The sequence below is a fragment of the Macaca thibetana genome, chromosome 15 (assembly GCF_024542745.1).
Source record: "Macaca thibetana thibetana isolate TM-01 chromosome 15, ASM2454274v1, whole genome shotgun sequence".
Taxonomy (NCBI): domain Eukaryota; kingdom Metazoa; phylum Chordata; class Mammalia; order Primates; family Cercopithecidae; genus Macaca; species Macaca thibetana.
The window spans coordinates 34,262,830-34,279,727 of record NC_065592.1 but is presented as its reverse complement, the minus strand read 5'-3'; the positions used below and the strand labels follow the sequence as shown (position 1 = coordinate 34,279,727).

The following is a 16,898-nucleotide window of genomic DNA, read 5'->3' as shown; positions in this document are numbered from 1 at the left end:
AAGAAGAGAAAAAATTGGTAGTGAGAATAAACCATTTATGTTTTGCAGGAAATTCTTATCCAGAAATGGCTCTACTGCTCCAACTCTGGAGTTAATGTAAAACTTAAGTTCAAAAAAGTCAGGTTCAGTTATAGTTCATGTTGTCTCTCTCTCTCTGAGCCTAGTAATAATAAAACACTGTTGGTTCTGGGATGGTGGAAGAACTTCGTTTTCATTTAGCAGTTATGTCCATAGGTTGTACTTAAACTGATTGTAATTAAACTGATGAAATTATCCAACTACCACCAAGTAGTTGTATAGATTTTAAGGATATCTGTGAGGGAAAAAAATGGTCTATTCTAACTATTTAACTACTGTTTTATGTAAAAATAATATGAAATAAAAGTGGTATGAAATAGAAAATGGATGGAGGGATTTTTTTTTGTGGTAATAAGATCTCTTAAACTTACATTCTGATTTAGGGTTGCCTTAGTCTGCATTTAAACCTGTTTACATGTTGGATCCAATACCAGGGCCTTAAAGTACAAACCGCTTAGCTGAACTTAATCTTAACTTTAAAAGTCGAGGTAACATTGCAGACTCATGGTGTATTTTGGTCTTAGTCATTATTTACTGGTAGCCTGGAGAGGGTACATGGCATGTGCTGTTCTGCGTCATTCACCCCCCTTCACTTCCTCTTCACAATCCTATTTTATAATCAGTTTTTACATTTTATTGTTTGCTTATCTTTCCTCTTCTCCTAGGAAGCTGGGATTTTCTTTTTGCTGAATGGATTGAAAGATAATTGGGGAAAAGAAAACCACAAAGTTTAGAGAGGTTTCAGTTTTAAGTACAAAAACTAACATTTGAGTTAAATTGTCTTTGAATTATTTTCACATTGTTTATATATTTAAAGTGTTTTGGCTTTGCTCATAAATTCTTCATTGTTCAAAACATTGCTTTTGTAAAATTTGTAGTATTCCCTTTCACCTTATCTATCCTGTATCTATTATTATATTTCCCTCTTTTACCTCTTTGATGAGACTACAAAGAATAATACTTAGAGAAGTTTCCTGGCCTGTATTACAAGATAGAACATGATTTCTGCCTCAATTCAACTTCAGTGTGTCAACTTGATAGGATAAGACAGGCGGACATTCTGCTAACCAGCATCTGATTAGAGAGGGTGGAGGCTGGTGATGGATTGTTATGTGTGATGACAAAATAAGCAATTCCATGAACATGAGTGTGCAGAGTAAAATTGGGACCAGCAGATGGTGGGCCTAAGCTGTATCTTACTTCTCAGCTATGAGATTTTCTGTGGCCGCCTTTTCACAGTAGCCAGCTGGAATTGTCCATTAACTGGGTTTGAGTAAAAGGGAGTTGTTGCTTTCTTTAGAATTTGTTCAGCCTCTCCTTTTCATGTATGGCTTTATGTTCATTTGGTGGTAAAACACGATAATCAAAGGCAGAATATATCAGAACTGACCTTTTCTTGGAGAACATCCCAGTTAGATCCCATTTCCACAATATGATTACACTTTGAAATCTGGCTTTTCCCTGTTCTTTCTTTAATCCTCTGATATTTTAAATTCCTGTAATCTCTGCTATTGCCACTTTAAACCTCATTACTGAAAGTTCTTCCCACATTGAAACATTTCTCAGGAAAAAAAATGCAGAATATAGAGTAGAGCTATAATATAAACTTAAACAGACCTGCTAGTTTTAGCTTTCTTTTCTAGGATACATAATTTAGTTTACTTGATCCAAAGTACCTTTCAGAAACATGTTTTGGTTTAATTTCTGTTTGTTTTTTTTTTTTTTTTTTTTTTTTTTTTTTTTTTTTGAGACAGGGTCTCACTTTGTCACCCAGGCTGGAGTGCGGTGGCATGATCTCGGCTCACTGCAACCTCCACCTCCAGGGTTCAAGTGATTCTCCTGCCTCAGCCTCTTGAGTAGCTGGGACAACAGAAGTGCGCCACCACACCCAGCTAATTTCTTTGTATTTTTAGTAGAGATGGGGTTTCGTCATGTTGGCTGGCTGGTCTCGAACTTCTGGCCTCAAGTGATCCACCCGCCTCAGCCTCCCAAAGAGCTGGGATTACAGGCAGGAGCCACCATGCCCGGCCTGGTTTAATTTCTGAAACTTACCTACTAATTGTCTTAGTCCTGCAATAAATATAGTTAAAATCATTATAACTAGTATTCTTTGGGCTGGTTTAAAGACATTCCTTAGCATTTGAGATGAAAGGCAGAAACCACAGGTAGGATCATGTAAGCTATGGAACCAAAGGAGAAGCCTGGAAATGCAGCTTGGAGTCCTGCTTACTCTGTATCGTTGGGAAATCCAGATTGTGAAAGAAAAGAAAATGATCGTTTCGTCCATCTTTTGACAACTTTTTGCTTTGATACTTCTTTCCTCTACAGTTCCAACAGAAAGCCCAAGGCTGACTTTGATTGCCTGCCTTGGGTACGTTCCCATCTGTGCCTCAATCATTAACTTACTGGCCTGAGTCTTTTACCGATCTCTGGAGCTTAGTGATAGGGTCAGCCTCTCCTCAATCCTATGGACTTGGAACAAGGGAGGAAAATTGGAGAAGAGGAAAGGGATTCTGGACAGTCAAAAACAATTAAATAGCCACTCTATTCCCAAAGCTGTTTAATGGGAGAGCACTGTCCTTCAGCCAATAATGCACTAGCAGCTAGATTCCTTAGCTAGACCTTCCACTGTTGAAGCCTAATCCCTCCGTTTTGCTGCAGGTACCTGTTTCCCAAGTTTACATTGTGCTGGACTGAGTTTGTAGACATGAAGGTCCATGTGCCCTGTGAAACCCTCGAATACATTGAAGCCAACTATGGTAAGACCTGGAAGATTCCTGTAAAGACGTGGGACTGGAAGCGCTCTCCTCCCAATGTGCAACCCAATGGAATCTGGCCTATTTCTGAGTGGGATGAGGTTATCCAGTTATACTGAGATAATAGGTTGAAATGGGAGAATTCCTCTCTTGGAAAAAAAGGTAGATAACTGTTTAAAAAGATACATGTCTGTCAAACGTAAGTGGGAACCAAAGAAAAAAAGTGACAAGTTTGAAGACATGGCAAGGGTCCTAACTCCAGAGCCATCTGATGTAATTCTCTCATTTAGCACTGAGGAATTTTCATGTGCCACATACAATGCTAGGTTACAGTGGAGAAACCTAGATGAATGAGACAAATACCTGCTTCTTTTATTCCTCCCTTTGGTAAACAACTCAATTTTTCCTCTGAGGGAACCCTCCCCCACCCTTTGAAGAGTTCAAGTTCTGTAAAGGTTTTAAAAATGTTAAGTAATGTTTGCACTGGAGGATGAGCTCACCAGGCAAAGCAAAGGAAGGATATACTAGTCAAAAAGAATAACCCATTCCTGTTCTGGGCATTTAAGCTGGTATGTTAGTGCTACTTTTAAGATTGTGGAGTCTGAGTTAATACTCAAGTGATCAGACTTTGAGTGGCATCAAGAAAAGATGATTATCAGGTTCATTTTTCAACTAATCTTATGTGGAATTGAATTAGAGAACAAGGCATTACTCTTTTAGGGAAGGTGAGAGCTAATTTATATCAGAGCTTTTATTACTTGTCAGGATAAGTAAATTTCTATACCTGTACTGCTTTCATATTTGAAGTGAGAAGAAAGTTTATGCTTGTATAATGCTTAAATTTCGATCCATTGTGAGAATATTTTCACTGACATCTGATGGCACTTGTTGACAAATCATTCAAGTGAGACCATGCTACTAGACATGATTTTGAAAGAGTCCATGATTTCACAAAACTCATTTTTATTTTGTTCTCAGTCACTCTGTTAGGTAAAAATATGAGGAATTCATGTACATTTTATATTTTCTGAATTTATAATCCTTGCACTCCCAATTTTAATGACAATAAAATATTAACAGAATTGTTTTAATGTACTCTAATTTTTAAAACATACTTTTTATTATCTTCATTCATCAATTACAGCTTCATTAATTTTTGGTCTATATACCAATTTAAGTGGCATGCAAACCTACCTGTTTCTTCTCCTCTTCCTATATATCGATCTCCAAAATGGAAGCTAAATGGTGGACTTGGCAACTATTCACCCTACCTCAGGTCATAGAATTTGTAAAGTTTGTGTTCATCCCTAGTTTTTCAGTCTGTTGAATGTCGATGGGGCAAGAACTCAGACTTCTACTTTATCAAGTGCCACACACTCTGGAACCCTTCATTTTCCTTTTCCCCTCAAGGTGTCTGAGTCAGATGGGATGCTGTTTACCCCATCTCTTCACCAGTCACTTGAATGATATATTCTAAGTGAGAGGTAAAGGAAAATGTAGGCACAATAAACACTGCTATTTTTCTCTTTGTCTGGGAAAGGAAGCTGAATCTTGTATTTTACCTATGCTATTTAGGACTACTTCCTGGAGCTTGGCAGATTTTTTCTGTGAAACCAGAGAACAATAGGAGTCTCAAAAATGGAAACCTGAACATCTGAGGGAATGGGCTGATAGACTTTCCCAAAAACAAATTAGGGAAAGTAACTTACAACCACCCCATTCCAAATTTTTAAAGCAACATGAAAACGTTCTTTGATAAATGATAACCAACAGTCTTCCTGACTTAAGTTGCATTCTCAGTGCAGAATTATTGGTTTTTTCTTAAAGAACATGAGCAGGTTTCTGGGGACCTTTAAGATTATTAGCGGACTCGTCCCAAAATGGTACATCATCATCATCATCATCATCATCATCAGTTTTCTCTTTGCTGGAAAATCAGCCCATAGAGTACATTCCCAAATTCTAAATAGCTGACCCTACATTCATTTTTCATGCTCAAACATAATATAACAAATAATAACAGTATTTTTGGGCAAAATCCACCCTACTTGATGAGGACCATTTGCTTGTGCTCAGTATCTAGAAATGCATACACTCCACATTTCTGCCCATTTCAAATTGGGACTCCCGTTCTTTGCCAGGAGATCTTACCCATCCGTTTACAGATTAATCTTTTATCCTTTCCTGGAGTACAAAGTCTTAGAGTGTCTGAAATCTAAGACATCTTGGCCCCATTGACACAAGGTCTATATTCTTCCCTACATAGACCGCTGGCTGCTCAAATACTTGTCTTCTGGTTTCACAGGCTTCAGCTCATGGATTCTGCCCTAACTTTGGGTAACAAAAGCCTTCCCCTAGAATGTGAAGGCCAGACGTACCTCTGATTCTGATTCATCCATACTTCATCTTATGTTTTTTAACAGTTGGATTCTGCTGAGTGTCCAGAGACCTTGGGTTAAGTATGTCCATCTTCAGTAGCTCATTGGATCACTTTTCTTTCCTCACTTGAGTATTCTAGCAGTCATTCTCCTAATCTGACCACTTTCAGGTTTAGTTTACCTGGCTTACCTGGGGAAGCTGACAACTTGTTGGTAGTTAGGCACTCATGGATATCTCCAGAGACATCCTGAGAGGCAAGATTCCTCTTAATTGACAACCAGGACAACCAGGTAGTCACCCAGTCCCTCTCTAAGCAGGGAGCACTTTTCCTTCTCTCCTCTGCTGCAGCTACTGATATCTGGCCCCTGGAATAAAACCATAGTTCCTAAAATTGAGCATCCCTAAGAGTAGCTGCTTGGTGGGACATCTGATTTCTTTGATTCCCTAGCTGCAAAACCTGAAATATGACCACTAGCTGACAGAATGTTTGCCAGTATCCCCACAAAACAAGTTAAAACTTAAGTGAAAGTAATTCTGCTTTTGAATCTTGAAAGAGACCATATGTAATATTCATTTTAAACCCTCTTACTTTATAACTAAATAAATAATGGCAGAAAGGAATGATCTAAACAAGAACAGCTGAGGCTAAAACCCAAGACTGCCATGACTTCTAGTCCAATGTCTGTTTTGCATCACAACACAGTATCTTTAACAGTGCTTGAGATGCTTAACAGAGAAGCCATCCAGTGCTTCATTGAGTCCAAGTCTTAGGGTATTTCTGCCACTTAGTATCTTTTTGTTCAGATTGAGAACCTAAGGCAACAGAGAGGTCAAGGGGAAGTATTTTCTTGTTCAGAATTCTTAGGCAACCTTCATACCTTTATCTGGAAAATGCCTTCTCTCCAGACAATAAGATAGTTCACATCTGGAGACATCAGCCTTTGGTACCTAATTCTCTAAGCTCAAGATGCATCCCATTGCCACTTTACCATTCTGTTTCCCAAAGGAAGCATCAGCACCAACCTGCTAAATGCCTGTATTTGAAGAGTCTCTCCCCTTCCTACAGTGACCTTTCATGAGGCCCTTTCCTTCCTAAGGGACCTTTACCTGGTAGTAGTGGTCTCATTCACAAAAAAGAATAACATATATAACTGGAGTACTTTGCAGTTTTTGGGATTTTTTTTAATCTGCTTGGCTGGAAAGGAGACTAGAGTATCTCATTTTTAGTATAAACTACTTTTAATTATTTATATTGATACTCTCTGATAAATGCAAGTAGTTAAGAATAGATAATACTCATTCTTTTTAAAATTTGTGACGTCAAACCATTGTTTTTATTACACAACTACAGTACTTCAGATGGCACACAGATAGGCAGGATATTACATAGGTAAGCAGGAATTTATACATTGGGTACCAGAGCTAAATCTGGAAAACACATTTGGAATGAGCTTCCACACTTCAGTCTAAAATCTCACCCAAACTTATGGCTACACATTTTTCTGTTTCCCCCTGGTTTCACCTTCTGGAAAGTGAACAGTTTTTTAAATCCTAAATGTTATAAATCCTTAGGAGAAATATTCCCTCAAAACCTAGTCAGAGAAAGTGCCACATTCCTGCCTTCTAACAGGTAATTATTAGTTGTAACAGCTTTAATGCATGGAAAAACTTCAGTGCATGGAAAAACTTCAGTTACCAACCAGTCAAGAGACTTTCTCAAGAAAAATCCCAGCAGTTATCCCTCTTTCCTCCTTGTCTTACACCATCATTAAGACCTGGGCTAGATCACCTACAACATCTCACTTAGGGAAGGCAATGTGTTGCCATAAAAAGACCACAAGCTTTTGAGTGAGGCCCGAATTTGAATTTCAGCTTAATCATGTGGGATTTATGGTGGGGGCCCTTTCAGTCTCAACTTCCACATTAGTGAGCCGGGGAAATGATACATACTTCTAAGGGTTTTTAGGGGGATTAAATGAAGTATACAGTTCTTAGCCTCAGGCCTAGGATTAAGTAAGTACTCAAGAAATGTGCAGGTTTTCTACTTCCATGTTTCTTTTCTAATCTTCAAATGGAATTATAGAAACCGTGGGTCAGAACACATTGCTTTACTCAAAAGGTTGCAAGACTGAATTTGCTTAAGAAAAAAAAATGCTATCAAGTCATTAAAAATTAAATTGTATGGTTTATGAATTCAGAGACATTACCAGTTTGCCTCCTTCTCTCAATAGAGCTTGTATTTTCATTTTCTTGGTTAAACATTTGTCTCCTAATCTTATCCCATATGCTACCTAGTTTGCTGGTCCCAAGCAGTTCACTGTACTTCCCTAGATTTGGTGCCTACTCTCCCCTGGACTTCTTTTTCAATATTCTAGCCTTTCCTAGATGTAAATCTTTACCTCCTTGTTGGTGAAATTAGATATAAGCCATGATTTGGAAAGGGAAGAAGTCTGGAATACTTAGTTTCATTTAATTGTCTATGCTGGTGAATGCCTGTGTCATTGTTAATAAAGGAGAATTGAAAATACTCATTTCTACTTTCTGCCCCCAAATTTGTGTTTCTGTCTCAACTTGGCAAGAATCAGCAGGGTGCATGATGCCACTTTAAGCTGCTTCACATCAGACTGAAATCCTAATTATAGTTTATAAGTGAAACAGACTAATTCAATGGTGATACCTTTTGTATAGGTACTGTGCTTAAAGGAGGCAAGTATAAATTTTCTAACAAAAAATCCCTGCTTCTGTTGGGTGCAGTGGCTCACGTCTGTAATACCAGCAGTTTGAGAGGCCAAGGCGGTGGATCACTTGAAGCCAGGAGTTCGAGACCAGCCTGGCCAACATAGCAAAACCCCATCTCCTTTAAAATACAAAAAACTTAGCTAGGCTTGGTGGCACGAGCCTATAGTCCCAGCTACTCGGGAGGCCGAAGCAGGAGAATCACTTGAACCCAGGAGGCAGAGTCTGCAGTGAGCCAAGATCACACCATTGTGCTGCAGCCTGGGGTGATAGAGCGAGACTCTGTCTCAAAAAAGGAAAAAAAAAAAAAAAAAGGAAAGAAAGAAATCTCTGCTTCTGCTTCTATACTATCAAAACTTCTACCCTAGAATGCCCCCTGGCACCTTCTAACCCAATCTAATACAGAGATTATGTAGGAACCCATTAACAAGCTGCTATATAATTATAAGCAGCTCTCACAGTAGGGTTGGAAGAGAGTATGAGGAAAACTAGAAGTACTGTATTTTTGCTATTAGAAATGAAATATTATTTCATGTACCTTTGAAAAAAATAACAGGATTTTACAGCCTTCTGATGATTCATTCAAAACATGGGGAATAGTTCATATGTTTGTTAAATGAAAATCTTATGTAGCTATTTGTGTGTCCCTCCCACTTCATAACTACAAAAACATATATATGAATTTCTAAACAAAGTGATATTTTAAAGATGAATAGATTCAATGTGTACTTACCAGTTTACTATTTGATTTTATCTTCAGGTACAGATAGTTTGTGGTACTACTTGAAAATACCTTTAATATTATTTTCATCAGAATTTGTAATATATTATCCAGTTTGGGATGATGAATAAAATTTTTCTAATCTCTTGGGATATCTTGTATTTATTTTTGAGACTTGCAGTAGAAATAACAGACACTAACATTCATAAACAATCTGGTAAAATAGTAATCCTGCCACCAGTACAGTATTTCTGAAATTCAACTCTGGGGACCCTAGTAGTCTGCACACATATACCTGGGTATCCAAAAGTTCTCAGAGATAAAACCTGTCAGCCAAAGACCACCAGGAACACACCTGTAATCAAACAAAGTTAGGTTTATTAGCTTGTCGTAGTAAGAGGAAACAGCCACCATGGGGAATCATAACATACTTCAGGGAGAAAGAACTAGAAAGATCTTTTATAGGATTTCAGCTGATGTCAAAATTGTTAAAAGTAACTGTAGTGGAGTGGAAATAACACAGGACATGGAGTAAGAAGTTCTAGTTTGAATCCAACAGTGCCATGACCATTGGATTCATTTCAGGTGTACATGGCTAGTTCAGCCTTAAAACAGTCAATGTAATGCACTATATCAACAAAGTAAAGAAAATCATATCAATAGACACAAAAAGAGTCTGACAAAATCTAACCCTCATTCATGAGAAAAACTCAGTAGTTAAAAATAGAAGAGAATTACCTCAATTTGATGAAGAACATCTAAAAAACCCAGAAAAACCAAAAACCTATATATCTTAATAGCAAACAACTGAATGTTTTTCCTCTAAGATTAGGAACAAGGCAAGGATGTCTGCTTTCACCACTCTTATTCAGCCTAATACTAGAAGTGCTAGTCACTGCAATAAGGCAAAAAAAGAAAAAAGAAAAGTTAATAAATAAAAGACATGCAGATTGGAAAGAAAGAAATTTTTAAAAACTTTTTATTTGCAGATGACATGATTGTTTACATAGATAATACCAAGGAATGTATTTTAAAACAAGCAAATACCTGGAGCTAATAAGTGAGTTTTAGTACAGTCACAGTATACAAGATCAAGACCAATACCCCCAAATCAATTGCATTTCTATATTCTAACAGCAAACATGAAACCAAAAACACAGTACTATTTAAAGTCACCACGAAGAAAACGAAGTATTTAGGTATAAAAGTAACAAATTATATACAAGATTTGTATGTTAAAAATGCTGATGAGGCCAGGCGTGGTGGCTCACGCCTGTAATCCCAGTACTTTAGGAGGCCAAGGCGGGCGGATCACAAGGTCAGGAGATCCAGACTATCCTGGCTAACACAGTGAAACCCCGTCTCAACTAAAAATACAAAAAATTAGCCAGGCGTGGTGTGGGCGCCTGTAGTCCCAGTTACTTGGGAGGCTGAGGCAGGAGAATGGCGTGAAACCAGGAGGCAGAGCTTGCAGTGAGCCAAGATTGTGCCACTGCACTCCAGCCTGGGTGACAGAGTGAGACTCCGTCTCAGGAAAAAAAAAAAACAAAAAAAAAAACCTGATGAAATCAAAGACCTAAATAAATGGAGATGCATACCATGTTCATGGATTGGAAAACAACACAGTAAAGATGTCAATTCTACTCAACTTGATCAATAGGTTTAATGCAATTCCTATCAAAATCTCAGCAAGGTTTTTAGTAGACATAGACGAACTTATTTTAAAATGTATGTGGTAAGTTTATTTCTCTAGAATATCTCAAGTAATCTTTATAAGGAAAAAGTAGCAGAAAGATTTGGCATCAGAAGACCTAAGTTCGTTCTTGCACTTCAATAGATATCTGATCTTATAAGGTAGATGTTATCACCCCTTGTTTTGCAGATGAGGAAGCTGCAATTTAGAGGTAACACAGATCTTAAATCCTTGTTTTCTGACTTGAAATCCAGTGACTACTCACTCTGCCAATTCTACTTAACTGTTGATCTAAAAAAAAATTTTTTTTGTATTATTACTTAAAACCAGCCTCTTATACTGAAAGTGAGAAGGATCACTCTACCCAATATTAAGGTTTATTATATAGCTATAGTAATTGTTATGGGCTGAATTGTGTTACCTTATATCCCTCAAAATTCTTATGTTTAAGTCCTGACCCCAGTATTTCAGAATGTGACTGTGTTGGGAGATAGAGCCTTTAAACAGCTAATTAGGGTAAAATGAGGTCATATGGGTGATTCCCAATTCACTGGTGACTACAGGAGTCCTTAGAAGAGCTTAGGACAAGGAGAGGCACAGAAGGAGGACCATGTAGAGACATAGAGAGAAGATGGTCACCTACAAGCCAAGGAGAGGATCCTTCAGAAGAAACCAGCCCTGCCAGCACCTTAGCCTTGGACTTCTAGTTTCCTGAACTGTGAGAAAATAGATTTCTACTGTTGAAACCACTCAGCTGTGGTACTTTGTTATGGCAGCCCTAGCAATCTAATGCAGTAGTCAAAGACAGTATGTTTTGGTAAAAGGATATGCACATAGATCAGTGAAACAAAATAAACCAGAAATTGACCCATATGAATATGTCCAACTGATTTTTTACAAAAGTGCAAAAGCAATTCAGTGGAGGAAAGACAGTCTGGTTTTTTTTTTTTTTCCTCTTATAAACAGGGTCTCACTGTGTCACCCAGGCTGGAGTGCTGTGGCACAATCATTGTTCACTGTAACCTCGAGCTCCTTGGGCTCAACCAATCCTCCCGCTTCAGCCTCTCAAGTAGCTAGGACTACAGGTGCATGCCACCACACCCAGCTATTATTTTATTATCTTTTGTTGACATGGAGTCTCATTATGTTGCCTAGGCTGCTCTCAAACTCCTGGCCCCAAGCTATCCTCCACCTTGGTCTCCCAAAGTGCTGAGGTTGCATGAGCCACCACACCCAGCCAAGATAGACCTTTCAACAAATGGTGCTAGAGCAATTGGACATTGGCAATTGGACAATAGGCAAAAAACAAACTCAACTTGAATGAACCTCACACTTTGTACAAAAATGTACTTACGATGGATCACATGCTTAAGTGTAAAATATAAAACTGTAAACCATTTTGGGAAAAAAAAATAGGAGAAAATCTTCATGATCTAGGGTTATGCAAAGCATTCTTTCTTCTTCTTGACACCAAAAACACATCTATAAAAGAAAAATTGATAAATTGGACTTCATCAAAATTAAAAATTGCTGCTCTGCAAAAGCTCACATGTGAGAGCTGAAAAGTCAAGCTACAGACTAGGAGAAAAATATTTGCAAACTATGTATCTGACAAAGGACTCGTACCTGGAATATATAAAGAACCTGGGGCCGGGCGCGGTGGCTCAAGCCTGTAATCCCAGCACTTTGGGAGGCCGAGACGGGCGGATCACGAGTTCAGGAGATCGAGACCATCCTGGCTAACATGGTGAAACCCCGTCTCTACTAAAATACAAAAAAAATTAGCTGGGCGAGGTGGCGGGCGCCTGTAGTCCCAGCTACTCGGGAGGCTGAGGCAGGAGAATGGCGTGAACCCAGGAGGCGGGGCTTGCAGTGAGCTGAGATCCGGCCATTGCACTCCAGCCTGGGCAACAGAGCTAGACTCCGTCTCAAAAAAAAAAAAAAAAAAAAAACCTGAACACTCAGCAGTTTTTTGAAAAATTCAATTAGAAAATGGGCAAAGACATAAACAGACATTTCATTGAAGAGGATATACAGATGGCTAAGAAGCACATGAAAAAGATGTTCAACATCATTAGCCAGGGAAATGCAAATTACAACCACATGAGATATCATTGCATACCTATTAGAATGGCTAAAATTAAAAATAATGATAACACCAAATCTGCTAGTTGTTTCTTTTACGATTTTCTTTTTTAACGTGTACTGTGCACCATTGTTTTCACTGTGATTTTACTAAAGAGTGTCCTTAAACATTTTACAAACATTCGTAATAGGTAACACTCTTCATAATAAAAAGGAATAACCTTGTCTCAATTTTTGGAAGACAGGTTTTTAGGTTTTTGTTTTTGACTTTCCTCCAATTCTTTGTTGATTTACTTTGTCATTTTAGTAACCCTCTTTTTATGATTTATTTTCTCTTTATTATTCCTTTGTGTTCTTTGAGTTTTCTTTAATTAGCTTTATCAGTAAAGCCCTTTAACAGCTGGTACTATTGTTCATAGTTCTCTGCAACTTTATCAGTAGGGCTTTTACAACCTAAAACTTCTAAATTCAAATTTTTTCTTCTGTTAATCTTAATAATTTGGAGGATGTTTTCTAGTGAATTTTACAAGAAAGGTAATTGAGTGGCCAATGTTCTGAAAATGTTATACCACCAAATGTCTGTCAGCTGTCTTAGAAGATGACGGTCTCATAGTTGAAGTGTGGAAGAGTTTGTTTTGGAGCCCAGACTGGCCAACCCTCTAATCCAGCCAGATCCTGCTTAGCAGAAAAAAATTTCTGGCATGTGACCTCATAAACAAGGGAAAAGCTCTCCTTTTAGGATTATGTCTTCTCTTATCATCTCACTTGTAATTTGTTAGGAGCCATCTTTTTCCTCATGTCTTAGTGGAAGACAGAGAATTATCTAGAGCATTCTGTGGTGCTGCAAATGATCTATCTGTAGCCACTAGCCACATGTGACTACTGAGTATTTGAAATGTAGCAAGTGTAACTGAATAACTAAATGTTTACTTTAATTTTAGTTTAAAACCAGTAGCTAGCATATTGGACATTGCAGATCTAGAGGATTTTATGGGATCAGCAAGGGTTTTGGATTTGTAGACTGGAATCCAGAGTCCTCCACAGCCTAGTTTTGTGATCTTGGGCTAGCTATTCAACTTCTGATTTCTGAATTTTTTTTCAACTAATGGGGCTAAATTAATACCTACCTTTCAAGGTTATTAAAAGAACTGTAAGAAATCTGCAGTATCTGGCACACTGCTCAGTACATGGTAGATGCTCAGTGAATGATAACTATTGTTAATATTATGTTCACATGGTTTTACATCTGCCTTTGGCGTAAATCCTATAAGCTTGTATTTTCCTGATAATCCTATGTAACAATTTTTCTGTAAGACTGGTATTTCAGATCCCTCCTGGGTAGAGGCCCTATGCTGACCACCGTTGATGAGAAGCGACCCTGGCCTCAAGAGCACAGGTACAAGGCCTGTTCTTTGGGGAGAGAGTATGTGGGGTTAAAACATAACACTTAAAGGAATTGAGTCTCAAGGACCAGGCTTAGGCAAGGAGACAAAAGTCCTAGACTTTGCAGATGGCCATCTAAGCACACAAGGCTAGAAAAAAGCTCCAGGAAGGAGGACAGGGTCTGGGTAATGAGGTTCAGCTGAGTCTTAGGACTTGTAGAACAGAAAATTTGAATAAATGAAGAAAGAAAACATTTCTGAATAAGAGGAGTCAGTAAATTCACAGAATAGACTTTATGGGACAGTGAATAAGACCATCTGCCATATGGATAAATAGTGAAAAAAAAAACAACTGGAGGCCGGGCGTGGTGGCTCAAGCCTGTAATCCCAGCACTTTGTGAGGCCGAGACGGGCAGATCACGAGGTCAGGAGATCGAGACCATTCTGGCTAACACGGTGAAACCCCGTCTCTACTAAAAAAAAAAAAAAAAAACAACTGGAAAAGTGGGCAAGGAATGAGGGGACTGAATATTCTGCTATGAAGTTTGGATATGAGAGAGAAAAGTTTTGGATAGGAGCATCGTGCCTTCAATAAACACTTCTGACCTGGTTACTGCTCACCAGATCTGTCCTAAGGGTGAAGTTCAATAAACATTCAGGAAACCCCTTCAAGGACAGAGCAGGGATTTAGGAGAATTCAGATTCACTGAGACTGACCCTGGAGACCCTAGAACTCGGATAGTTGCAGGGACAGAGGATAGAAACTTAGCCAGATGGGCATAGGACCCTAGATGGTTTAAGTAAGGTCACTTCTAGGAATTCGCAGTCAGTGCTAGACATGGGCACGAGGCGTCCAGGGTCAGGAAGCGCTTGAGGCCAAGCGAGCAGGGGACAGTTTGGAGACTGTCTGGGAAGTGGAGCTCAAGAGCAGAACTGCAAGCCACAGAAAGGGAGTGTGATAGGACAAGAGTATGTGGGGTTAAAACATAACGCTTAATGGAATTGAGTCTCAAGGACCAGGCTTAGGCAAGGAGACAAAAGTCCTAGACTTTGAAGATGGCCATCTGAGCACCCAAGGCTAGAAAAAGCTCCAGGAAGGAGGACACGGACCAGGTAATGAGGTTCAGCTGAGTCTTAGGACTTGTAGAACAGAAAATTCGAATAAATGAGGAAAGAAAACATTTCTGAATAAGAGGATAGTCAGTAAATTCACAGAGTAGGCTTTATTCTGTGAATAAACCCTCTGTTTATCCACAGGGTTCCAGGGAATTAGAATAGGCCTTTGAGAGCGAAGACAAAAGCTCAGTTTGATGAATTGGGCCAGAAGAGCCAGTGAGATTCTAGGCTGTGGGGAAGACACGAAGGCAATTTTTGGAACACAGCAGAGTAGTGGAGACCAATGGTCAGTGCTAGACCTGGGCACCACAATACGGGCAATGTGAGAGATGTGGGAAAGAGGCTGGAGCCATTCCTACACCTGTTGCTTCAGTTAGAAACTAGAACAGGATAGACTTTTCACGTGGTGATGCCACAGAGCATAACTGGAAGCTAGGGAGAACAGAAGCCAGGAAGAGAGATAAGCTTAGTGGTGATTTTAAATTCTGGGTCTTAACTTAGTCCTCATGTCCCTATTATCTGTTCACCTCTGGAGACTGTGGGCTCCAAGGGGTAAAAAGTAATTGCTCTAGTTGCACTAGGAGAATAGTTTGTGCTAGCAACTGACCTTCTACCTTACCTTTACCTCTACGAGAAGACTTGGGACTCCAGTGGCTTTCTGGACCATAATAAAAACAAGGCCAGGCCAAGGCCATCTTGTCTTCGCTCTTCCTCATTTTCACCCAGACAGATTCTGCTGCCTGGGTAAGAGAGCTCAGGCAGGGACTGCTGGCTGATGAGGCCTGGGCAAGCCTATAATCCCAGCAGAGAGCACAGAGACAGTGAGTGGGAGAGGAGCCAGGCACAGGTTGTATCTTGTTAAATCAGTCTGCATCAGCTACAGTGTAAGTCTCAGAAACAGCTCTGAAACCCCAGCTGGTAACCTATTTAGTTCAGGCAATGTGCAAAGAAACCATATCCCCGCCAGCTAAAAAGATGCATGTGCTCTTGGGTAGTGCAGAAGTATCTGTTATGAAAAGCAAAAGTATCAACAGTGGTGGGAAATTAAGGTTTCCTCTGTGTGTTTTTGTGTTGGTTGCATTTGACGTGACATCCTCTAATTTTCCTAAGCACAGTGCGGCCTCCTGGAAACATCTGCTGGATTTAAGGAGTAAGGGGATGCCTCCCTCATCCTCCGGTGTGTGTATTTGGTTTGGGATTTGTCAGTCTGGGAAGCTGAGGGCTCTGGGCAGCTTGACCTGGCAGATTTCCCCCACTTGCCTGAAAAGCAGCCTAGGGGGCAGAGGCCCCTCCCCAGCTCAGCCCTGCACCTTCACTCTCAGCGCCTGGAAATGCGGCCTTTTATTTCCAGTCTGGTCCCCAGGGAGCTGAGTGGGAAATGAGGACAGCTGATAAGCCTGACAGTATTGACTTTATGGGGAGTGTTCCATGAATTTACTTTCTGCAAGTAGGCTGCACTCTTATCTGCTGCCCACAGAGCATCTAAATCCTCATCTAGGAGACCCATTGATGAGTCATGTCCGTTACACAAAGACCAGAGACTAAAGAAGGAAGGGAATTCCATCCACCTCTTTCTCTCCTCCAGTACTTGGTCCTGCCCACCCCAACACCTCCCCTCGCTTTCCCCGCTGCGTTTGGGTTTATTGGCTGAAAATAGAAACACAGCTCCAGGCCTGCGGAGTCAAGGCCAAGCCAGCCTGGTCTTGAGAGGTCGGCAGCTGGGCACACCCAAAGGCTGTGTGTCCCTCTAATTGGTAACTATGGGAAGCTCACTTGAAGTAGTTGTGTGCGCCGCTTTATGCTGCAATAGTCAACATTTGCTCTGGACAGAAATACCCTCACGGCTTTAACGCCAGGTGTCTTGGAGATGAAATGTGGGTGTGTGGGTGTTACCAAGGGGTCCTGGGTCTGGGGTGCTGGAGAATGGAAGTTAAATGTAAAAGAAAGGCCTG

At 39.8% G+C, this 16,898-nt stretch overlaps 1 protein-coding gene across 14 annotated transcripts in view; it reads left to right on the top strand.

Annotated features, from left to right (window-relative positions):
• FKTN (fukutin) overlaps positions 1–13,466 on the top strand; it is a 75,014-nt gene extending 61,548 nt beyond the window's left edge. For 9 of the 14 annotated variants that reach the window (XM_050761859.1, XM_050761851.1, XM_050761853.1 and 6 more), the window contains one exon: positions 2,740–7,744. In XM_050761859.1, the coding sequence (XP_050617816.1) occupies positions 2,740–2,953 (214 nt within the window). In that variant the 3' untranslated portion in view covers positions 2,954–7,744. Of the gene's footprint in view, positions 1–2,739; positions 8,820–13,034 lie in introns of those variants that run through there. The other 5 variants (XM_050761862.1, XM_050761864.1, XM_050761865.1 and 2 more) reach the window with 3 other exon arrangements.
• Positions 13,467–16,898: the final 3,432 nt, after the last annotated feature.